Source organism: Choristoneura fumiferana, chromosome 7 (assembly GCF_025370935.1).
Source record: "Choristoneura fumiferana chromosome 7, NRCan_CFum_1, whole genome shotgun sequence".
Classification (NCBI taxonomy): domain Eukaryota; kingdom Metazoa; phylum Arthropoda; class Insecta; order Lepidoptera; family Tortricidae; genus Choristoneura; species Choristoneura fumiferana.
The window spans coordinates 4,677,770-4,704,294 of NC_133478.1; the positions used below are offsets into that span (position 1 = coordinate 4,677,770).

Genomic DNA, 26,525 nt, shown 5'->3' on the forward strand with positions numbered 1-26,525 from the left:
CTCTTTCGGGCAGTGGGGTAAAAAAAACGCTTTTTGCGGAACTCATCTCACAATTCACACCCATGCCATTACATTTTTCTATTTTGGCTACGGAATCCTAATAGTTTGTAAGAGTAAAGTCGTGTTTTGTGTTGTTATAATGTTAACTCGAGCCCGCACCTAGCGTCACAAATCAACAAAGCGCCAATGCCGTAACGCGTGGACGCAAAACAATTGATGACACCTTGACGACACGAAACTAAAACTGGCACGTCTTAGGTAACGCATATGATGTAGCCAGTGTGGTAATTAAACAGTTTTGCTTATTACATTACTAAATAGATTTTAACCGCGGCTTCGCACGCGTATGTAAACTATTTATTTAATCCGGCAGTAGAATTGAAATTCCGGGATTTACAGTTACAGGTCAATTCATATGAGCTGGCACGAATGGATTAGTCTAGTTTTAATATTACTTTGCATGCTATTATGTAGCAAAATATGTTTTTGTACTGGAAATGTTAATTTATCACCTATTGTACCATCGGCCAAATAAGTAGTCTAACAATTTTTAAACAAGTTCCTATCAAATGAATATGTCGCTAAAGTCGAACTTTCAAGTTGACAGACACGTCTATTGGCATTATTGTTTTATGACATGCAAACGATTATCAACTTTAGGGTGGTAGACCACATATTTGGCTGATGGTACCATATTTTATGTGAATAGAATATAAAGACATTTGAATTTGAGTATTGAATTTGATTTTGTTACTTTTTAATAAAAATATTAAAAAAATCCTCTAGTTAATTGAGGATTCGAAAAATCCAGAGATTTCAAAATCCGTCCGGAATCCTGAGATCCCAGGACAAATCCTGGGATATGGTAGGTAATCCTAGGCCCGTAGGACCGGGTATTGTGGTGTTCTTTGGAGGAAGCCTGAAGTCAAGAAACCTTCGTTAAATACGTTGTGCTAATTACGCCTAAACTGTCTTTAGTCCCTCCACGTTCTGTGCCATTAATTTACTTTGGGTATCAAGCCAGACTTATTATGATACGTATAACAATCAGAATATCATAATTGTGTATTCAGGGCCCACAACGCCCATTGTCCGGACTCCAAAGTGCGTCCTTGCTCGGTCGCCAACTGTACTGGAATATATATTATGATTTATTTGTGTATGTGTGTCAAAGTCACTATTATATCAACTGAGTTGTGGAACTATATAAGTATCACACAATTTATCCGGAAAATTACATGTAGTGGTCACTACTTCGAAAAAATCTCGTATCTGAAATCAGTCGTCAACAAAAGAATGTTCATAAAGTTCAGAAAAATTATCGATTTTAAAGTAAGTTCTAGGTAAGTTTGAGCTTTTATAAAGCAGTGACACTCTTTCCCTTACCGGATAATACCGACATGGAAATACCGACCCTGTTTTTTGACACTGACATGAGCTTCTATGGGCATGTACACGAAAAACAGAGTCGGTATTTCCATGTCGGTATTATCCGGCCGGGAAAGAGTGTCAGCCTGATTTCGAAAAAAAAAACAATGCATAGATTTTTCATCGAATTTTTATAGACAAGATGACATAAGTACTAAAAGTGGCTCCGAAGCCATAACGTTTCGTGTGCTCTGCCTATTGGCTACCCCATTTGGGACAGGCGTGTTGTTTGTGTGTGTGTGTGTGCGTGTGATGACTTTCTGACGCTTACAGTTAGGGCTGTAACGGAGATGTCTAAGCCTCCGTAACTGCGGACCTTGTGTAAGAAATTTACCTCCGCCTCCGCAAAATTTCTTCGCAGTTAAGCGGATGTTTATTTAAGTGTAAGTAAGTATATCAACATACCTACACGCGACGGGTGACGCTGAATAAAAAAAAAAGAATATGAATATGTATTAGGAACACTGGATGACAATCTTTACTACGAGTAGTATATAAAACAAGTCTGCCCCTCTGTATGTATGTGTAAAATCCCTGAGCATATCGTGAAATGGCGCCATTTCATGAATTGGCTAAGGGACATCCGCCATATCGTTCAAAACTCACCGTTTAACGATTTGCCTAGTGACTAATTTATTGAATCAGGCGTTACTTTGCGGAGGTCCATATCAATGAACTAAAATAATTCTTTGCTCACCCGCGACCTTACGATAGCTAAGCTTATGCAAAATATGCGTGTTCATGCAGTTCCTCCACCTCCACACTGTAAGAACACACACAAGTCACACAAACCCATCTATCACCACCACCACACTACACTGACGCGTTTCGAACATATTTCGATGCATATTTTGCATAAGCTTAGCTATCGTAAGGTCGCGGGTGCGCAAGGAAATTATTTTAGTTCATTGCCTAGTGACGTTTAGGCAGATCATGAAATTTCTAGGCATATCATGAAACACCGCTATTTCATCATTTGGCCAGTTTAGGCAGATCATGCTATATGTCTTTTCACGATATGACTAGGAATTTGTGATCTGGCGGATTTTCCGATCGGCCGCCGACATATGTAGGTACGCTTAGATCTTTTAAAGTACGCAGTGGAGTTTAATGCCGTTTTCGTTTTCGTAATTAGATAGAGTGATTCAAGTGGAAAGGTTTTATATTTGTTTACTTCCCGTTTGGTCTCATTTCAAGAGTGTTTTGAAGGTTTTACGAAGTTATTTTTGTACACATTTTCATAAACATTCCGAGACCTGAAACGAACAAAACTATGCTGATGTTTAAACTACCTACGTCACACTTTAGCTTTTACTCTGAACCTTAACTCTTCCCAGCAAGGGACAAATTTCATTGCTTCTAGTGCCATATTTACTTGTCGCAAGTATTTCGATGCACAGCTGTGCAAGCAATGTATTTGCACATTTCTTTACTTTCAATATTTTCATGTATTGCCTTGGTTATAAGAGTCAGTTTAGCATAGCATTGTAGTCATGTTTAGCTGTGGTACTGTCAACTGTTTTGGAGCAATGTACGATACTCGTTTGAAATATTTTGAAACGAGTCCGAAATATTTGTCTATTTTAATGAGATAGCTAATATTTGAGTTCCTATTAAAACAGTTAATTAAACTAGAATTTGGCATATTTACTTAGTATGCGGAAACTTGAAGTATTCACTTTAGAATCATTTTTTGAATTGAAATTACGAGATTCTACTAAATCAATACCAATAACTATAGCGAATTTATCTGACTGTACAGAGAGGTAATGTTGCCAGTGTGTTGGGGTCTATGCCCTATTAGATGGTGTTTTCTTTTTATAGTTAGGTATATTTATGAAGTTTTTATTATTTTGTCTCCTTTTTATTTTGTTTATTTTAGCCATGTATGAAAAATGTATTACTTATCATTAAATCAATAAACATTTGCAGGCTAAATAACTATACCTACATACCTATAACTACAAAGAAATTAATTTCGATTTACTTCCTAAAAGCTTTCAAATGTACAATTACAATTTACAAAAAAAAAAAAAAAAAAATATATATTTTATTTTGTACAATTTTACTGTACTTATTTATAATAGCAGGTCCCGTATATTATTAATGTTTGATTTCATATTGTTATTTCTTATGTAAGAGCCTTATGAAAATAAATTATTATTATTATTATTACTTATTATTAAATAACTCCATAAAATCACAGTTGCAGCTAAATCGTTATCAAATAAATAATTGTAATAAAAACCGTTAAAAACTGTTGTCAAGACGTGTAATTGCTTAATAAGTTAATTTCAAACGGAACGCGGAGTTAACCGATCTCGTGTTAGTCGCAGTTAACAATTAACCCGTTCGCCGCGGTCGGTTAACAGCCAGTTAACTTCAGTTAGGTCGTAAGTAACGGGGCACTATGTTTCTGTTGTCTAATACACTCCGTTATCAGCTCAAAATATCTTAAAAAGCAAAGAGTATTTTTGGCTTTAAATTCCTTGCGCAAAACCACAAAGTTCATTAAAAAAAATACAGATTCGCTACGTTACGATGAAACTTTTCGCATCCTTATTGAAACTGTTTTTTTAATTGAACACCAGTTTATGGTTCTAAGACTAAACAGTTTTTTCTGTCGAAAACAATAGGCACTATTAATGCGCGGGAAAAATTAGAAATGTCAAATTTGACAGATACATTTTTTCTGCAGCAAGTATTTCGGCCAGTCCATTAAGGTCGCATAGAAAAAGTAAATTGATTAAATAGAAGTGCTAAATATTTGTCCACGTTTCTTTATAAATTAGATTCAACACACGATAGATAGATAGCAGCAACAGAGTACGTCAAGTGTAGAATGTAAATGCGTTCAGCGTAACTTGAGCCCCGTTTTCTGAGAGTTTCAATAAAGTAAAAGGTCCATTTTATCTTTGACATCAATCTCGTGGGGTTTAATGAGGTACATTTCACCTACATAATTAGCATATTAAAACGTTTCATGGATTTACGACTATAAAAATATCTCGTACAATAAATAAGCTATTGGATGTTTCGTCACAGCGAAAGAACTAGTAAGAATAAAAAATTGGACGCTGTTTTGAAAGTTTTAGGGAATGAGGGCTATCGTTTTTTGTCTCACTAGATGGCGCACTGTTGCGTGAGGTTTTTAAGTATGGCTTTCAAAGTCTGTTATTACGGGCGTGAAACAAAGTTTAGATTAAAATCATATTTAATACACCTTAAAACCGTACCATAAAAATATCGAGCATGACACAGTGTTGCATAGTTCCCGTTTTGTTTGGAAAAAAGGGAGGACAAAAGTTTCCGAAAGACAAAACTGTCTCAAAACACAGACATTAATTGCACCGGAACGCATATTTGCCATAATTAATTTCAGTATTGCAAAATATTCACAAAATTATTCTAATTATAAATAAACCCGCGTTACTCACCCAAAAACTATGATATTTGACATTTCGGAGACCTCACGCTACACTAGCGCCTCTAGTGGTGAATTCATACGCGATAGCCCTCATTGCTAGCTGTAAGTACTAAAACTTAGAGGAAATGTTTAAAAATATCGCTGTAAAGTTAAAAATAATTTTGACTTTGTGATAAGAACACAATTAATAGGTATTGTTGTTTAATTAGACGAGTACAGTCGAACAAATTGAATCATGCATGACCCAGGGAGGAACCTTTTAGTAATCAATTTCACTATGATTTCCTTAATAAAAGTATGAGATGTCAACATGACATTAATAACAAAAAGGTTCCACCTGGGTATGATTCCATTTGTTCGACTGTACCTGAAAGACCAAGTAACTCTTGCTTTTTTAAGGGAAAAGTTTTTTATGATAACGATTATGAATTATAAATTGTAATCGTGTTTAGCTTAGGACTAGTTCATAAGATAATTAATTATTGTACCTACGCCTAACAGAGAGATTATAGTAGTTCTGGCAGTGACGGTATGTTTAAGATGTATATTATGTAAATGTACCTATAAATAATAATAGATACATGATTTTGAATTTGATAAAACCTAGAAGCGAGCTTGGAAGCCAAAACTTTGTCTAGCTTCAAATAAAACTTAATGAAAATAATTAGCAGTTTCCGTGAAACTAATTACATATAAGTATCTATCTATATAACAACGTTTATATTAGGATAGCAATGTGTAATTCTATAAATCCGTGCCTAACCGAAAAACAATAACATAATGGTATTTGATTGTGGTAAACAAAAACTAATGTTTTTACTAAGTATTGTTTTTAACATAAACATACGAGTTTTTAAATTATTTACAATTCAAAAAGCTGTCAGCGACCATTTGCAGAATACTTATTCAATTTAAGGTAAATTATATCCAAGGAGATTTTAAATTAATCTGGAATAGGTATTTCAGTGTAAGTAATTGCGCTATTTTCCATATAAACAACTTGCATTCGAGTTATTTCCTCACAAAATCTGTTACGTGAGAGGAAAATAAGCATTTTATGTTTACGTTATGGTATTTTCGTAAACTCGTTTATAATGATGACTTACACAAGAACATAGTTTTAACTCTGTTGACTTTTCAATTTATACTTTATGAAGTTAAACCTTAAGTCAAAACTTGAACTGTTATAGAGTGAGACGTAAGAGTTCTCGATCTCCCTTTATGGTGATCTATCGTTTACTCGAATTTTGAGAAATTATACTCAATTTATTTAAACGTTGTTATGAAATTATTTCGATACGTTATGCCTTGGAATAACGATATCGAAAAACGATGTTATTAATATTTTTTGGATAAGTATTTTCGAGCAGCGATTTCTCATTAGGTATGCAATGCTACCCGATCACGATTTTAGATGTTATGGCAGAGTCATTTTACGATAATCCCTGTGGCAATTGCAATTATAGCTTCTAAATGACTAATGGATAATTTCCTTTGCCTATCGCTTTTCCATGAGAATAACAAAAACAAAAATAGCTCTTAAAAAGTAACGTTAAAAAATATTTGGACTTATTGAAAAAAAAAACGACAATAATGCGTAATAGTGTAACGTCAACTTGTGAATTTTCAAATACCTCAAAAGGTGATATTAAATATTAGATATAGTTACATAAGTGTTGTTATGATTTAATACTAACGTGGAGATGAGTATACAGTCTTGTCTTGACACTATTAATAGCAGATTACGCAACATATGTGTTATACCTCGTAGAACCTTTAAGGGCCTCTGGCGACATTATTTAAATAAATAATAAATAAACATCATGGGACTTTTGACACCTATTGGCTTAGTCCAAAATTAAGCAATGCTAAGTACTATGGGTTAGGCAATGGATAAACATACTTGTATAAATAGACACTCAAGAAGGTATCTGTAGAGATCCAACCCAGACCCTCAAGCTGTGCAGTCAGGGTCTCTAACCAAAAGGCTATTTGGTCGTCAGATGCTTTAATTCAGTAAATCCGGTTTTCGAATTTCGTAGTGTTTAAATTGTATTTTTTTATGTTTTTTATTATGTTCTATGTATACTGTCCGAAGAGCAGCGAATAAATATTTATATTTCTATTTCTAAATCAAATTTAGGGTAATTTTAAGTGACCTATATGTCTCTAAATGAGCATTAACGTCCGTAAATTAAGAGGACTGCTCATGCGATGCCCGCCTTAGAAGGCTAAGATAAAGCTAGATATTCACGTGCTGTTTATGTGTGAAACATCGCGGAAATGCGGCCTATATTATATATCTTGTAAAAAATATATAAATATGTACTTACTAAAATCGGCTCATAGAATTCCCCGATGACGTTTTTTTTATCCAGGAGTCATTATCAGCTAATTTTATACACTTTCTCGCTAAAAATAGACCTGGGCAAAATTGCTTACAGAAGGCAAAGTTGCCACGTTTGACGGTACTAGATATGTCATAAAATTAAACGCTTTTTCAAAAATCGCTATTCAAATGTAAAAAAATTACGACCTCGGTTGCATTACACTTTGTTTAATGTACGCAAGGCTACGTATTTAAACAGTAATTTTATGCAACAGTAGTTGCCAATAGCGTGAGGTTGAAGTAAGCCCATTTGAATAATATTATAATAACAAGAGTTCCGTGTATTTACGATTATTGAACGGTCTTGTGTTTAATCGCAAAAAGGGGGATTTTAGAAGTTTTTATTTTACTTACGGTTTTTTTAGCATTAGAGATAGGGTAAGCAATCTTGACATGTCTTTTTATTGAAGTTTTTTTTAAAGAAACAGTAACTATTACTTATGATACCAAAAGCATGTAAATGATCATTTGTTCTTGCTCATTGTTACATATTTGCTGTGACTTATTTTTCAAAAGTGTTTTTCAATAAAAAGACACGTCAAGATTGCTTATGTTCTTTCTAAAGCTAAAAAATGAAGTATAGTACGGGTTAAATATTGGCAGAGGAATTTATCCCACTTATAAAAAAAGAAAAAAAAAACAATTGTATAGTACGCACTGGACAGCAATAGACGAATTCTTCTCAGATTGCGTCGCAAGCAACAGCCAGTTGTTAATAAAAGCAAATAATAAAATAATAACAAAAGTACAGTTCGAAAAAAGTTGTAGTTGTTAAAGTGAACTTTTTGACAAAGCATTAACAATAATTAGACCAGGATATTAAGATAGAAATATTCAATAAAAACTCTCCCACATGCGCTCAGATAATGAAAAATTGTATAAAATTTTTAAAAGCATTGTTTTTTTTGAGATTATGAAAGATAACAGTTCTAGCCATTATGGCAGAGACGTAGAGTAGTTGCCTTGTAAGGATTCCGCTCCATCTCCATTTAACTTTAGGTACATACTAATACATTTATTTAAGATTTTTGTGGTACTAACAACAATAGGCACTATGGATAACATGTTTTACCTGAATGTTTTTTTTATTTTATTATTCTTTCGTTTAAAAGCACATTCGTCAAGCAATATTGTATTTTGCAGGTGGTAGGACCTTGTGCAAGGTCCGCCCGGATTGCTACCACCATCTTGCTCGCTAATCCTGCCGTGAAGCAGCAGTGCTTGCATTGTTGTGTTTCGGCGTGGAGAGTAAGACAGCCGGTGAAATTACTGGCACGTGAGGTATCCCATCTTAGGCCTCTAGGTTGGCAGCGCGCCTGCAATACCCCTGGTGTTGCAGATGTTTATGGGCGGTGGTAATCTCTTACCATCAGGAGACCCACTTGCTCGTTTGCCTTCCAGTCGTATAAAAAAAAAATATTCAGTCAATATCTTTTTTTGATGGATAAAATAAGTATGAAAAGGTCTGTTAAACTAAAAGATGGATGGACCTAAAGAACAGAGTGGGGGTTAGAACTTTAAAGGTGGGTACTGACCAACGTTACGAGGTGTAATGTAACATGTTGCACAGCGAGCATTCGTGCAGTCAGTACTTAGTGTTACGGGGAAACCAGCGAGCAACGAGCCGCTCGTTGCTCGCTTTGAGTGCTCCACCCGGCTGTCGGTTTTTTGGCGAATCCTTTGACTGTTACGCGGTTCAGTCAGTACGCTGTAACAAGTCAGCCATCTTTACTGAGAGTGGCTGGCGAATATGGAGCACAAGTTTTGACGAGCAACATTACGCAGATTTTGAGAACACAGCGAACATGCTCAATGCGTAACATGCTCGATGCGAATGTACATTTCACCTCGTAACGTTGGTCAGTACCCAGCTTTAGAAGTGGTCCACAAATCAGAAAACGCAGTATTGGGAGGCTTTTGGAGGAGTTGTCGTTGATTATCGCGCTGTATGGAAGTCCTACAAAGGTTCTTGTTTTTCCTTTCGATTAACAGAACCCTAAAAACAATACTTATACTGGGTTCTGCGAACAGTCTTCTACTGTTGCCAAGCTGTGATCAGTTTATAAGATCATCATATACGCGTGGCATGTTAATTATGACAAAAAATACACGTTTTGTTACAAAAAAAGCTAATAGCAACTGAGTTAGATGACTGCATGTTTGTGTTTACATGTCATAGTATATTAATAAAAAACACGATTTGTTTTTGTTGTAGATTAAGAGTCACTAATCCAGTAAGTGTAAAAAAGTGATAACATACGTATTTTTGTAAGAATATGTAATAAGTGATGCTTAGATATATAATACCTAAGAAGGAATTTGTAATGAATAGAACGCAAAAACGATGGTATTATCGCCAGGTAAAACAGTGATCAACATACGTGGATATAAAAAACAAAGTTACATTTTCTTTAGACGATAGAAAAAAGACTGCTAAGCTCAAATGGGACAGGGCTGCATTTTTTTTTATTAGGAGAGGGAAGCAACCGAGCATACTCGTATGAGTCAACTGATGGGAAATAAGCACCATCGTCCATGAGTACCAACAACTCAAGGAGAGTCATTGGTTAGTTGCCGGCCTTGAAAGAAAGTATAAGACGTTGTCTTTTGTCATTGTCATGTCTTGACATGTCAACATTGGCAATATTTTTGATATTATTGTCGCGCACTAATTGACTTAAAAAAAGCGATCTATCCCTTATGTGTGTATACTGATGGAAATGCATATTAATCTATGTAGACATCTGAACAAGCGGTGGAAAATGGTTTACTAATGTATCGGCGAAAATTATTTAGCAAATTATTAACTCCCAAACTATTTATCCCATATTTTTATTTAGGCGAAATGTTATTTCCCAACTCAACGTTTCGCACTGATATCATTTCCCAACTAATGATTCAATAATTTTTATTATGCAAATTATTACCTGGATTTTTTTAAAGATGTCATTTATGTTTTCGTCAAATGTATTGATTGGCATACCTTAATTTAGCAACTTATTGAATGGCATCCAACCTACTTTTCTAGTGTCATTTATCCGGGCTGCTATAAAAAAAAACCTAACATCGAAGGCTAAGGCGGGAGCTACGCTCCGCTTCGCTCCCGCCTTAGCCTTCTGAACCTAAACTATCCAAGTCGCTTCTGTTCCGAACCGTCTTGCTCGCTCGCTTCGCTCGCTCGCACAAATCAAATTGAAGTAAAAAATTGCCCAAATGTTATTTGACAATTTGTTATTTGCCTAAGCCAATCATTTGCTACATAATTATTTGCCACATAAATGTGTGATGAAGTAAAATTTTGCAATGTAAAAATGTTGCGAAATAAAAAAAATGCGAAGTAAAGTTATGCCAAATATTAGTTTGCCAAATGAAACTTTGGCGAAAGGTTGGTTGCTAAGTGAAATTTGGCGAAACATATTTCGCCGAAAAGGCAGTACACCGTGGAAAATATCTGTACTCAATGGTATTAGAACAAGGCTCACCAGTTGAACTGTAAGCATAGAATTACATCTGCAATCAGCCAGTGCATCTGCATTGGTGACGTCACGGTGCAAGGTTAGTTATGCTATTCAGAATTAGATGTTGTCATGCTTAAATTGTAATGAGATGAAGGGCCGCCATGACCAAATGTATGTTGGTAAGTATTTACATGTAACAGATTTGTAGATAAAGTTACACAATTAAAATAAATAAAACATATCCACCGAAAATGATTATGTACATTTAACCCTAAATTTACATAGAGTGATTAAAAATACTATTTTTAGTTTTAGTAATAAGCCGTTTTCTGTAGTATATATTAATATATAATTATTAAAGAACCCGTTTTCAAAATTGCGTGACCGAGACTCAGTCAGTGAAAAAGACGAACGTATGTTGGGTAGGTATTAGGTACATGTTAGTTACCTAACTGACTTTTGTAACGTGTCACATGGAAAAATAATTATAAGCGCTATCTTTATTCTTTGACGATTGGATAGCCAAGGGGTTAGAGAACTTGACTACGAAGCTTGAGGTCCTGGGTTCGATTCCCGGCGGGGCAGATCTTTGTATGAATAATACGAATGTTTGTTCTCGGGTCTTGGCTGTTTAATATGTATTTAAGTGTGCATTTATCTATATAATTATGTTTATCCATTGCCTAGTATCTATAGTACAAGCTTTGCTTAGTTTGGGACTAGGTCAATTGGTGTCAAGTGCCCCATGATATTTTTTTATTCTTTGATTTTCCGAAGCCAGCTTGCTTGTGCTCTAGCACAAGACAAATTGAGGAAAACGTTTATACATTAGTTACCTTGTATTGTTTGTTTCACTTGTAAACAAACACAGTACGTCGTTAGCGCAATCCTAATGGATTGACATAATCAATTATTAACAAACTAGAGAAAATAACTTAGTCTTCTATTGTAAAAATTCATGGTTTGGTAGAGACTTTAAGCCGAGATATAACAAAGCATGGGGCAACACCACAAAGTATAAACTTTAATAACGTTATACTGCTTTATGTTAAATATTAAATTCTAGATTCTTAATACTATTTCGATAAATATAAAGGTCGAGGTTAATGCAGAATATAAAACAAGTTTTTGTTGTAAAGTTGAGGTGACCTATGCTTAATCTTTAATCAATCGAAGGATTAGAAATGTTTTAGTAATTTGTTTTATCTCGCTGTTTTATTGCTAACATTCCTCACGTAAAATGTCTTGATCCTTACGACTAAACATTAAATAAAGATGAGTTTTTTCCTATCTTATCGTGGTTATAGAAAACCCAGCTACGTGAATCGATATCATTGCAGTTAATGTACGACCACGTATTTGTCGATCCGGAATGTATGATAATAATTTAAGACCCGATAATTTATGCTCTCACGAAATTTTCTCATAAGGACACGAATGATCAGGTCGTACTTTATTGTCGTTTATTTCGAGTCAATAATAACACGTCGTATATACCTATACTTAACTGCATTTGTCAGACAATTGAATTGATATTTCTAGATCATGCGAGGCAATTCCAAGATTTAAAAAACCATGGAAAATTAAAGCCAAGCCGTTTCAGCGTGTAGGTAAGAGTAACACACAGACACACAAACTTTCGCCTCTGTTATATTAGGATGTGCCTGCATTATAAACGGCTGGATGCGCGTGAGTGCTGAAACTCGAAAGCGACTGTCTTTCCGTAATGCCTACACTCACTTTGAAACAATGTTACGAAAGCCGCTTCACTTTTACTAGTGGAATTATACAATCGTGATTTTTATATTGTTTTCAACTTAATTAGGGTATGTTTAATTCATCATTGTTGCTTTATTTTTATCAAAGGCGGGCTTTATTATTATGTTCAACACGAAATTATGGATGGTTTAGGATTTATTCTACAAACATAGATGTAAGTTTGTTTCTGTCTAATTTTTAACTAACATACTATTGATTCATACAAGATTGAAATAAATGAATAGTTATTATTAAATAGGTACCAATACCAAAGTTACCAACTTTGCCTCCTGTATGCAACTTTGCCCGAAGACGCTTTAGTGGCAAAAAAACACCCAATGAGATTGGCTGATATAAACTACTATTACCTAGCCAATTTATTTAGGTAATTACTTGTACACAATAAACCTAGATTTAGTCGTTTAACCTGGTTTTAGGTTGACAGGTTCATACATTTTGAAAGCTTGGCACTAAATTGAAATGCAGGTGACTTTTGCTAATACTAAAATTGAACCGAGGTGCCCACCTAAGATGTTCTATTTACCGACCAATCAGAATAAGTACGAAAAGCAACCCGTAATAGTATAAGTACTAATAGCTAATACTTTACTAGTAGTATACTAATTATTATTATTATTTGTTGTTGTTATTATTATTATTGTGTGTCGTATTCTGCAAGTAGGCCGCATAGGGCTTTTATACAAACAGCACTTTCGGAAAGACCATCTTTACCACAAAGAACGCGTCGAAAGAAAATTGGCAGTTTTTTTTTCATAACAAAAAAATTAGCAAAACAAACTGCGACGTCGTAGAGGTTCAGCTTCTTTTGACCTTGGTACTTTTTAAATATAGCATGGATAAAAAGTGAAAAAAGATCTAAAAGGAAGATATTGGTTATCTATGTCTTTCTTAATATATTTAAATGAATTCAATGTTTAAATCACACAGCGTGCGTGTCTCCACGTTTTTCGTGACCTTTAGAATATTAAATTTATATCAATGTTATCACACGAGACCTTTATAGAGCAGGTAAATATAAATAGCACTCCTAGATCAAGAGCATATTATCAACTCAAAATAATCTACCATTTTAATTGAGACCTTCCAGAAATTTAAGAAAGTCAAAATCAAAATGAGCTCTTATATTAAGTTGATAGAACTACCGGATCTAGGAGTGCGAAACGCATTTTAAATTATGTATTGATAGAAAACTATTTTCCAACCAATATCCGCGCATATAGGCGTTTTTCTACCAAGTTCAAAACATACACACAAATCGACAACTTTAATATTAAAACTTGCAAAAAACCAACCCTTATCACAATGAAAATTTTAAAAAATACACATACCGAAAAAATTGCAATAAATCATAAAATATTTATCACTTTCAAAATGACCATTTAATACCCATGTGCTTACAAATAAATTTATTATTATTATAAAAAAAAATCTTCGCTCACCTTATCCGCCTGGGGGGCTACTACGAAATTCGAAAATCGAAGTTCGTATCGTACTGTCCCTCTCACACTCGTATTAAACAATATAAGCGTCAGCGGGACTGCAAGATACCGAGTTCGAATTTTGCACCTCGTAGTATGTATTCGACCAAAACAAATCACGCCGTATACAGTAACTACTGCGCGGGACCAGTAAGCTGCGCGTGCGCTGCTTGTGTGCCGAAGATGCGCAGACGACACGGCTCCCCACCAGTGAAGAGTTACGTGTCATGGCGGTTGATAGCGATATGTCTAGTTGCTATGGCTACGTCGATTTATTCTAGTCGTTGTATAGGTAATGTTGAAAAAGGAAAACTTAAAATAAGAATGTTTATTTTCGAGTCAGGGGTATTTCAAATGTGTTTCAGTATGTTTACCCGTTGCCTAGTGCCCACAACACAAGCTTTGCTTATTTAGGAACTAGGTCAATTGATGTCAAGTGTCCCTTGGTGTTTATTATTTAATAATTACAGCCTAAGATCCCAGGGTGCCCAGACATAATAATTATTTATTCCTGTTTTTTTTTTGTAAATTAAGCAAGAAATCATGAAGATATATATAGCCCGTTCCGTGTGACTTCATGCTTCGGCACATTTTTACCTAAACGTGAAGTCAGGGGCTCTCGTGAACTTTGACGCGAATTACTTTTGCCATTTTTAGATAATCTTTTTTTTCATATTTTTTAAGAATCTAATTTATTTGTTTGGATGCACTCAGTATTTACATTTTAATATGTGCCTGGGGGTGAGGCAGTTATGGTCTAAATTATTATTCCATCCATTATTTAGCTGAGTTCATAACAACGACGAGACAGCGCTCTCTATGCCAACTACCAACTCCGGGCTCCAGCTCTGTGGCGTGGAAGGCAAGGCAACCACACTGTTTCCCCAAGAAAGTCGTCATAAAGGTTCACTGCTGGTCAACCGACGACCAGGACCACTATCAAGAGTGTAGCGACTTAGAAAGGAAGAGGGATAACAATGACATTTGATAGCAATATCAAACGTAATGAAGCACTCAAGGTAAATAGAATTTGTGTCGTACCTGTTTTTGCGGCACGTCATTTGACGCGGTGTCAGGATCATAGTTAATCGTTCGTTTATGTTAATTAATCTACGTTAGTGATTATTGATTATTTTGTGAAACTATTTGAAGATTTGTCCTGTTTATTACTTATGAAGAAGCCGTGGTGGCCTAGTGGTTTGACCTCTCGCCTCTGAAGCAGAGGAACGTGGGATCCAACCCCGGCTCGCACCTCTGAGTTTTTCGGAATTCATTTGCGAAATTACATTTGAAATATACCACGAGCTTTACGGTGAAGGAAAACATCGTGAGGAAACCTGCACAAACCTGCGAAGCAATTTAATGGTGTGTGTGAAGTTCCCAATCCGCACTGGGCCCGCGTGGGAACTACGGCCCAAGCCCTCTCATTCTGAGAGGAGGCCTGTGCCCAGCAGTGGGACGTACATTATACAGGCTGGGATGATGATTACTTATGAAGGAAGTTATATTAATCAATAATCATTTATAATTTACGTGTGAAGTTTCATTCGAAACTTATCTTGAATTTTTCTGGGAAGGAAAGCGTCGAAAAAAATGCACTGTAACGATTCACGGTTGATCACATTATATATTAATTACCTACGGGATGTAGTCAAAAAATATAATAAACAAAAAAAAATGCACCCAAGACCTTATGATAGCTACGTCTAAGCAACATATGTGTGTTCATGCTGATCCCCCACCTCGACACCACATTGACGCGTTTCGAACTCAACGAATGCTCTGAGGATGAACTCTGGTCGAGTTCGAAAGGCGTCAGTGTAGTATGGTGGTGGTGATAGTTCGGTTTGTGTGATTCATGTGTGCTCTTAACACATTTGCATAGACTTTGCTAACATAAGGTCGCGGATCAGCAAAGTAATTGTTTTTAGTTCATTGATGGACCTTCGGAAAGTAACATCTGTTTTTATAAACTACTTTAATGTACTTCCGATATTTTGACGTGTGTATCAAAGTCATGACCGCGGGTAGACGGTCTGTCTGTATGTCTACCCATGTAATTTATCTAATTGCAGTTCCCATAACACAGCATTACAGCCCTGTCATCTCGAGAGGAATCCTGTGCCTATACCAGTGAAACGTATTTATTAGACTGAAGATGAGAATAATTAAGTCTTTAAGCATTAATGGCTTTCTGATAGTTAACTAGGGATTTGAATTTAATTCCAGCAATTAAAACGATAATGCGTAATAAGGAAACGTTCACTTCGCTTTAGCATTTATAATGTAAAGATAAATAATGCTGTTAACACTGGCAATCAATAAATTATGCGACAGCGATGGTAAATAAACTATTTTTCACCAAGATTCAGTTTTAAAGTTAGCAAAAATTGCACATTAAAGTTGAATATTTCGCAAGTAAATCACATATCGAAAAACCGCATTCACAACCTCGAACTAAAAGACCTATCCAACAATACCCCGTACTATAAGGTTAGACGAGAAAAAAAACACCCTCGTATATGGGAGGTCCTAAAGAAAAATCTTTTAAATGATAATGATAATGTGATAAATTTATTTGTCAAACATAGGTACAAAAACAGATCTTATTTAAATATTTCTCACGGGAAAGGCTATTTCCATGGAAAATTACAGCTTTCTGCCGATAATAGTCTCTAAGCTAAGGCCCCGACCAATGGACGGACGGACGGACAGACGAACAGACAAGGCGAACCTATTTGGCTACGGAATCCTAAAAATTGCAAATTTAACGAAACCTTGTTTAAAATTATGGTCTTTGGCAATCGTTATTTTGGTCAAAATTTTATTCAACTATCACTTCTACGATTTTAAGTCATCGTCTATGTCAGGGTTACTCAAAGTGGGGTACGCGAACCCCTAGGGGTTCGCTATTCGACGGTAGGGGGTTCGCGACAAGGCTTACGTGACTCCAAAAACCACCAGGCTGCAAGACTAGGAAGATGATTAAGATCGGTTTTTGGAGTCTTTTTGTATTTTTTATTTTTAGTTTCTCCAACAGCCAATTTTATTACTTTCTTGGGGGGGAGGGGGGGGGGGGGTTCGCTATCATCTAGAAACTTTAACAGGGGTACGTGGAGCCATAATTTTGAGAAACCCTGGTCTATGTAAAAATGTCGCAGAGCGCTGCCGTGTTTTGACAAGAAGCCAACTGCGAGGTCACGATCGCCAAGCTCCGGCAGAACTAAGTCATGTAAGGACTTATTCTGATGAGGACTCCATGGGTGTACATATTGTGTCATCGTACGATTGTGAACAACATTCTGAGATATTGTATCTATGTAGTTGGATGCTAACAATATCACGAGACAGATTGTTCAGTAACTTAGCCAATAGTACCTAAGCACGATCTCGCTAGAAAGATTCTTATTTAAGTGTAATATGTCGGCGGCCGATCGTAAAATCCGCCAGATTACGAAATTCCTAGGCACATCATGAAATGGCCATTTCATGATATGCCTAAAAGTTGGCCAGGCATATCACGATGTGCCAGAGAAACAATACGGCAGATCGATTAGAGCAATGCATTCGTCGATATTCCTAGCTTTATACCGGGCACATCGTGATTGCTAAAAAAAAGAAAAAATTAGGTACGACGAGCGAAGCGAGGAGTGATTAGTATGAATTGTGACCACTACGCACGAGCCGAGCGAGCGAAGCGAGCGTGCCGCGGGAGCGGCCGGCGAAGTGCCAGAACAGATATAGCGGCGTTTCATGATATGCCTAGGAATTTCATGATCTGCCTGAACTAGCCAATTCATGAAATGGCGCCATTTCACGATATGCCTAGGAATTTCGTGATCTGGCGGATTTTACGATCGGCCGCCGATAGATAAAATCCATCATAAAGAGAGGCTTATTGTAAAGTAACCTAAGTTATCCGAGAGCCAGCCTCACACAAGGGACACCAGCCGGCGCACTTCTAAAGGGACGCCAAATTCCATGCTGTAACCTAGCCTTATTTTTTTTGTCACAAATTGTAGGGGGGAGTGTTAAGCCAGTGCGCTCAAGACTGTAAAGTAATCTAACCTATGCGTTAGTATGCAAATCCAAGAATCAGCCCCAAATCTATGCGGGCGTGAAGGTTGGGCAAGCTGGGTTGCTTGCCCCGGACGGTACCAAATTGCAAGTAAGCAACGCCGCATCAGGCCGCTTTTAGACTTCCGTGGTTTTCACCGGACAACGGACTGTTTTCTACGATGTTGTATGGCTTCGTCGCCGGACAAGTGTCCGGTGCATGTACACACATTCATTGTAAGCCATACAATACCGCAAGTCCGGTAAAAAAACGGTCCGTACGGTACGTCTACAAGCGGCCTAAGATTCGATAGTGTGCAAAAGGTTTGCAATTTCGCGAGATACTGTCAATTTCTTTTTTTATCAAATAGCTGGCAAACGAGCATGCGGGTCACCTGATGGTAAGTGATCACCGCCGCCCATGGACACCTACAGCATTATTAGGACTGCGGGTGCGTTGCCGGACTAAAAGGGGGGCTAATGGGAAACGGGGAGGCGGTCAATTTCTTTACCTTGACAATAGTGTACGATTCTACTAATTCTACTCAACAATATATTTTAACAAAATCTTACTAAGTAGCCAGGTTATGTAGCCATCGTTTCTGTGTATTTTGATTGATATCCTACTTAAAGTTTGTGAGTGAGTGAGTGAGTGAGTGAGTATGTTTGTTACTTCTTCACGCTCAAACGGCGGGACGGATTTGGATGAAATTTAGCAGAAAGTTAGTTTATAACCTGGATTAAAACATAGGATACTTTTATCCCGATATTCCCACGGGATAGGGATAAAATCTTTAAATAACAACCGCTGGGCTTAGAGTCATGAAATTTGGTAGGTATATAGGTAGCTGAACATCTGGAATAAAACATAGCTTACTTTTTATTCCGATATTACCACGGGATAGGGATAAAATCTCGAAACAACAACCGATGGGCTTAGAGTCATGAAATTTGACCACGATTGTTATTAATGTTACGTCAATGAAAACAACGATTTCATTTTCGGGAATTCCCACGGGAAATTTTAAAAATCCCGGTATTTCAATTCAGCTGCTGGACCTAATTATTTACGTGTGCGAAGCACTAGTTTTATATAAAGTTCTGGCAAAGTTCAGTTACGTTTTAGTTTAGTCGAGCCACAATACGCGTGCCGTTGACGCTTGTACCAAGTGCCATACTCGCGCACAATGATGGTCACCCTCGGAATACTAATGACCGCCCGCTAATGGCTTAGGACCGTTTTTTTTAAATCGCATCACTCGAAAATAATGTTCGAAAGAGGCGAAAAACTGTGCCAAAGCAGGACGGAGGGAGGACGGGCAGTATATAACCTAACCAACAAAAAAGTTGAAAAACCCCCGACTTTTGTCACTTCAAAGTTCAATATCTCAAAAACGGCTAAACAGATTTTGATTTAACCTGTCTAGTCTAAGAACCATCTCTAGAAAACCTGCTTTCAATAAAAAAAACAGCATTCAAATCGGTCCACCCGTTTAAGAGCTACGGTGCAACACAGACAGACACACATAGCGGTTAAACTTATAACACCCCTCTTTTTGCGTCGGGGGTTAAAAACTACTTGAAAGTGGCCAAAAAATGTGCTGTGAATGTGACGTCTCTCGATGAGAGCGGAACATAGATGTCGCTAGTGCTGCTGCATAAGTAGCGTAGTAGAAATAAGCAACCTGAGATATGTATGCATAGGAAAAATTCGTGTCTAAATTCCTGTCCAGCGGTGGTGTAGGGGTTATAGCACGCAGCACGGATTGCTGAGGACCTGGGTTCGATTCCCAGCGCTGGTCTCTTTTTCTGGTTTTTCTGTGCATCCATGTCTCAGTTTGTATTTTCGAAAAAATGTGCTGATTCTAAAATGTGTGGCCATGAGCGAATGAACTAAATATAACACTCCTAAGTTCATCACGTCTATGAATTACAACGACATGTATTGTCAGCGTTTTTGGTCCTATGACTAATTGGACAAAAAAGGCACAGGAATGTTTGAATTGGCTGGAGGTGTTATATGGATGATTGTGTGCCTAAAGCGGTCACTGATTATTATACAGCCTAAACTACTTCTTAATTACTATCATTTGTTAGTGACAGAATAAATGATGACGGACGTGAAGCTCAATAGTTATGTTAGGCCTGACAGAAGAAAAAGTTAAAAAAATTAAAAACCCAACTGCCTTTAAAAAACTTAAAAAAGTAATACGTAAAAAAATAGGTAAGTACCAAAGAACCGTTCAATCGTAACAGCTCAAAAAAATTTCAAACTTGTTTTTGTTTTCCTTTTTTAGGTTTTTTTATTTTTATTATACTTATTTATTTCGTACTTTTTTAAGTTATTGTGAAAACGGTAGCTCTAAAGCATTATAACATACATATTTTTGGAATGGCCTAATTATTAGGTGTCCCATATTGTTACAATCCATACTAATATTATAAATGCGAGAGTGTGTGTGTTTGTATGTTTGTCCGTCTTTCACGTCCAAGCGGAGTGACGGAGCGACGTGATTATTGGCATAGTGATAAATTATGGGCCAGAAAGTGATATAGGCTACTTTTTATCCCGGAAAAATGCACAGTTCCCGAGGGAACAGCGCGCGATAACCGAATTCCACGCGGGCGAAGCCGCGGGCAAAAGCTAGTTAAAAAATAAACACCTGCATTAATATCTGCCACAGTGGAGCGTGCAAAAATATCTGACACGCCCTACCGACCCTAGAAACAGTCGTATCAGATATTTTATGCACGCTTTTTTGTGTCAGATATTACTGCTGGTGATTGTATGGAACCCTAAAAATATATCTCATCCATCAGTTCTCTTCATAACACATATCACCTTACCAAGTCTACTCGTATACATTACAGTCACAAACTGACACTACCGTCAAGGACGTCAGCTAGCTACACCCGGAAGGATCATTGTATATTCGTCGTGGGAACCATTGTCACCAGAATTTGCTTTAATGCTTTCCGTAATTAAACAATCTTAATGTTTTTTGGTAATTAATTATGAAGTTAGTGAACAGCCGCGATGGCCTAGTGCTTGATATTGCCCTAGTATGTAATGCTGAAGAAATAACTATTCAAAAAAATATTCGTACGTTTGGCTACTAAATCTGTAATTCTACTTGATTCAAGATTTTTTTTTTTTGGAATCTTTTTGTATTTTTTATTTCAGTTCCAAATTTTTTGTTACTTTTACGGGCATCCCGTAAAACCCATATCAAAAATACAAACTGAAATATAGATGCATAGAAAAACCAGCAAAATAAGATATAATATGAGATATGTGGTGCATAGGAGGGAAATTCCGTTCCGTCGTGTCTGTGCACGGAATGCCGAGGACCTGGGTTCGATTCCCAGCGCTCGTTATATTTTTTTGGTTTTTGTAGAGGTATGCATCTATATTTCAGTTTGTATTTTCGATCTACTTGATTCCTATCCTAACTCTATAAGTAGGTACTTACATAAAATGTTACTTGTCAGTTACACTTCGCAATTTTTAGAGAGGAGGAGAAAAGAGAGGTGGGCCTCTTGGCATGGTGCCCATCACGCAGGCAGCATTCCCGCGTTGAACTGCGATTGAGATTCTTTTTGCGCGAGAAAGCTGCCGGCGCGAGGGTTGCCTGTTGCCTCCCTTGCTGATCCGTAGCCTAGTATCCATAGTACAAGCTTTGCTTAGTGTGGGACTAGATCGATTGGTGCCAAGTGTCCCTTGATATTTTTTGTTCTATTATAGAAAAAATGTCTTATGTTGTACGAGCATGTCTAAATTTTTGATCAGGCACATTAAAAAAGTGATTGAAAAACCTGTTTTGAAATATAGTGTAGTCCATTCTACACTCGATTCCGTTCAAACTACTTTCAAGTTTTCATTTTCATTTAATTAAATCTTTTAAAGTAGATTTTGTTACTCTTTGAATTCTGTTAAACTCAATTAAAAATCCATAAGAACTTTTACATGTTCAAGCAAACTTGCCAAACCCTCTGCTGAAATATTTCGTACTAATTTTATAACACAGCCTATACTATGTCAGAAGGCAACCTTCAAGCCTGCTTCATAATTACGTAACAAATCGCACTTCATACATCATTTAGCATAAGGCGTGATTCAAACGCTGCGGAAAAATCGAGCGAGTTGTGGTACATTGCCGTCGGTGATGTGAACGTTTTCACTTTATCCAATCCGGGCAAGTAAAATGTATGAAATATGTACCTGTCTTTCACATAGTCCGGCCCGATATCGGATATCGGAGCCGACACCGATATGTTGGCGGCACCATCGGACGCCCGTGGGCTGTCGGACGATAATCTTTATATGTATGCTATGCGTGTATCTAAATTGTCCCTGTGTGCGCTGAGCCCAATGCGTGGCGGCTATTTTGAGACTGGGCCTGCGTGGGAACTATGGCCCAAGCCATGTTCTGAGAGGAGGCCTGTGCCCAGCAGTGGGACGTATATAGGCTGGGATGGAAGAAATAGCCTATGCCACTCTCGGGCCCATAAACTACTTATCTCTATGCCAAAAATCACGTCAATCCGTCGCTCCGTTTCGACGTGAAAGACGGACAAACACACACACACACACTTTCGCATTTATAATATTAGTATGGATTATTTATTTATTTATCAACAGAACATTACAGCATTACGGTTGAAACGCCAAGCACACAATGCGACGCAATGTAACGAACCTCACATGTTCTTCTCGCACCATATTGTGTAACGATCAGTCCTTTGTGTGACGAGTTGCCCAATTTAATCCGCAGTTGGTTAATACCCACAGTTCTGTTGATCTCTTTGTCTCTGTGTCACGCATTATCGATTAATCTGTGAGTGGAGCCATCTTGCTGTATCACAGGATTAGTTCTATGATCATTGTTATCGTAAAGGCAGAGATTTTTACTGCAGGACATGGAGATCCCAAAAACGTCGCTATGCTATTAGACGACCGGATGGCCAAGTGGTTAGCGAACCTGACTATAGCTTGAGGTCCTGGGTTCGATTCCCGGCCGGGGCAGATATTTGTATGAATAATATGAATGCTTGTTCTCGGGTCTTGGATGTTTAGTATGTATTTAAGTATGTATTTATCTATATATCTATTTTTGTGATATTGAAGTGACAAAGTCGGGGTTTTTAAATTTTTTTGTTGGCTAGGTTAGGTTATTTTATTGTAGGACTGACCTCAGGCACGGGTTGCACGCGGGCCGGCAGCGCGCGCGCAACGTCGGGCGAGGCGGAGCGCTCTCGCTCGCGCATTTCATTGGCCAGCGCCGCCGCACGCGCCGCCCGCGCAGCCACCTCCAATGAGCCACTGGATTTGCTCCTGTGGGAGAAACGAAACTCTTATCGAAAGAAAAGAAAGAAAAAATACATTTATTCACAACACAACAATAGAACACTACACAAGACACAACAATATAAAGTAAGTAGGATATTATAGATAGGTAGTAAGATGACACCATTGCGGTTGTGAATCGGACACTGGCTCAGCATAATGCCGAGACGTTAAGAACGCCCCAGCACTGATTTTCAGCCAGCACCGTTGGAGATCCTCTGACCGGGATCCTTTCGACTGCCATAATTTTATAAGTCATAATGTAATATTTGTCATAATTATTGTTAGTCATATTTAAACTTTTAAATGGTTATCCTGTAGAACTCTATAGGTTAGGCTAGGTTTGTTTTATAACAATTCTGAAAAATAAATGGTTTCAGAGAAAAAAATAATTAGGTATAGCAAACATTATGTAATGACTAACAATTTTCTACCAGTCGATATAGACCCTCTCTGACCGCTATAAAAATATACTACACTATATAAAACTACTTGATCACGGTGTCCCCTACGCCAGGTAAGTGTAAGCCGTGGTGGCCTAGTGGTTTGACCTATCGCCTCTCAAACAGAGGGTCGTGGGTTCAAACCCCGGCTCGCACCTCTGAGTTTTTCGAAATTCATGTGCGGAATTACATTTGAAATTTACCACGAGCTTTGCGGTGAAGGAAAACATCGTAAGGAAACCTGCACAAACCTGCGAAGCAATTCAATGGTGCGTGTGAAGTTCCCAATCCGCACTGGGCCCGCGTGGGAACTATGGCCCAAGCCCTCTTGCTCTGAGAGGAGGCCTGTGCCCAGCAGTGGGACGTATATAGGCTGGGATGATGATGATTTAAAACTACATGAATTTATAAACTAGGAAACATATTTTTATTGTGACTTTTTTTATAGGAGTTACAGTCCAGATTCAATCCACATCTTCGCTCATCATCAGGCGCGATTGTTGTTAAACGCAAGCCTATTTCTGTATAATATGTTTTTGGTTAAAAAAACATTTTTAATACAAGCTTTTAGCTGACTGTACTTTTTATTGACTATACTTGTGTTGTCACCCAAACTACATTTGCATACCAAATTTCAAGTCGATGCCATTAACCGTTGAAGAGTTCCGTCCTGTGGAGACGACCCTGGCCGGACTACCAGGATGTCACTAGGTACCAGATAAATGTATTTATTGTTACGCAATCTACATAAGTAGGTACACGAAATGAAAGTCAATCCAACTCCTGGAACTTGGTCGACCATAACTTGCGAGATTTGATTACAGACAGACAACGGGACAGGTGAAACTAGATAAAAGCTTGTAAGTAAAAATATTTGTAGGATTGGTTATTTTGAGTATTTTTGTATTTTTTATTTCAACTCCAAATTTGTTACTTTTACGGTCATCCCGTAAAATATCAAACAAGTCAAACAAGGTAGGTACATTTATTAACCGAACAACCTACGGAGTAAAGCGGAACGCTTGCGGAGAAATTCAATTGCATGTGTGAAGTTCCCCATCCGCGGGCCCGCGCGTGGCAATAACATTTCGAGGGAAGCTTGTGCCATGTAGTGGGACGTGTATAAACTTAGATGATTAATGATCAGTACCCGGCGACCGAGCTCCGCTCGGGCTAAAACTCGGTACCAAGCGTTTTCCCAGAGATAAGACCAGGCTAGATCGATTTGTCATCCCCGAAAACCCCTACGTATTATTATATACAAGAATTGCTGATTTAAAAGTATTAGATATCAATACATAAAGTGGGGTACGCGAACCCCTAGGGGTTCGCTATTCGACGGTAGGGGGTTCGCGACAAGGTTTACGTGATGGTGGCTGCAAGACTGGCAAGATGATTAAGATTGGTTTTTGCAGTCTTTTTGTATTTTTTAACTCCAAATTTGTTACTTATTTGTTTGTTATTTTTTGTTATTTGTTTCAGTTTGTATTTTCATTGGCAAGACGATTCTTACCTATATTTGTTACCCTTTATTGAAATAAATAATATAAGTACACTATAATTATGATGATGTTTGAAATAAAAATAAACTTAGTTTCTCCAACAGTCAATTTTATTACCTTCTTTGGGGGGGAGGGGGAGGAGGTAGGGATTCGCTGTCGTCTAGAAACTTTAACAGGGGTACGTGGAGCCATAAGTTAAGGTAAGCATCACACCTGACGGGTCTATCGATGGGTCCAAGCATGGAAAGCGGCTGCGCGGGCGCAGCGGGTGCGGGCGGCAGGTACATCACGTGGCCGCCCCAGGAGAGGTACGATGTCCCGGGACGCCAGGGTATTGTATCCTCCTGGAGAGAGCATTAACAGTTCATCATTGCGGCTGCGTTCCTATCAGAGATGTGCGAAGATGCATTGAGAGGACTACGTTATCCTCGTACAGCACCGCTCTAGTGGAATCAACTGAGTGGAACGAGGCTAGATATCGTTCCTATTGCTTCATGAAAAACACATTAACGCGACACAACCTTGCACATCGCTGATACCTACTAAACATTACATATTCTTACTCATGAGAAAAAGATAGCGAATCAACGATTTTTAATTTAGCTTAAAAATAGCACAAACTTTACTTCAAAAATGAGTCATATACCATATTTAAGGGGGAGGCCTTTGTCCAGCAGTGGACGTCTTCCGCTGATGATGGTGATGATGATGATGATGATGATACCATATTTATACGACGTTTTGAACAGGACAGTTGATATATTAAAATTACCAAATGAATTATAAGTTGGGAACTGTTTAGTTTTGGCCACAACGGAATGTTCAGGTCTCTTTTGCTTCTGCATCGCGATAATAATTGCAATAGTACCTAATATCTTTCTATTATTACCAATCTTGTTGGGAAAGAAAGAATTAGAAACCTTATCGAAAATACAAAACTGAGACATGGATGCACAGAAAAACCAGAAAAGAGACCAGCGCTGGGAATCGAACCCAGGTCCTCAGCAATCCGTGCTGCGTGCTATAACCCCTACACCACCGCTGGACAGGAATTTAGACACGATTTTTTCCTATGTATACATATCTCAGGTTGCTTATTTCTACTACGCTACTTATGCAGCAGCACTAGCGACATCTATGTTTCGCTCTCATCGAGAGACGTCACATGGTTTTTCTGTGCATCCATGTCTCAGTTTGTATTTCGATATGGTTTCACGG

At 37.6% G+C, this 26,525-nt stretch overlaps 1 protein-coding gene across 1 annotated transcript in view; it reads right to left on the reverse strand.

The window, feature by feature from the left end:
* LOC141429900 (uncharacterized) overlaps nucleotides 1-26,525 on the reverse strand; it is a 43,929-nt gene that overhangs the window by 16,917 nt on the left and 487 nt on the right. The window contains exons 2-3 of the mRNA XM_074090458.1: nucleotides 25,521-25,651; nucleotides 23,209-23,350 (exon numbers count right to left, since the gene is read on the reverse strand). Coding sequence (XP_073946559.1) covers nucleotides 23,209-23,350; nucleotides 25,521-25,651 — 273 coding nt within the window. The remainder of the gene's footprint in view (nucleotides 1-23,208; nucleotides 23,351-25,520; nucleotides 25,652-26,525) is intronic.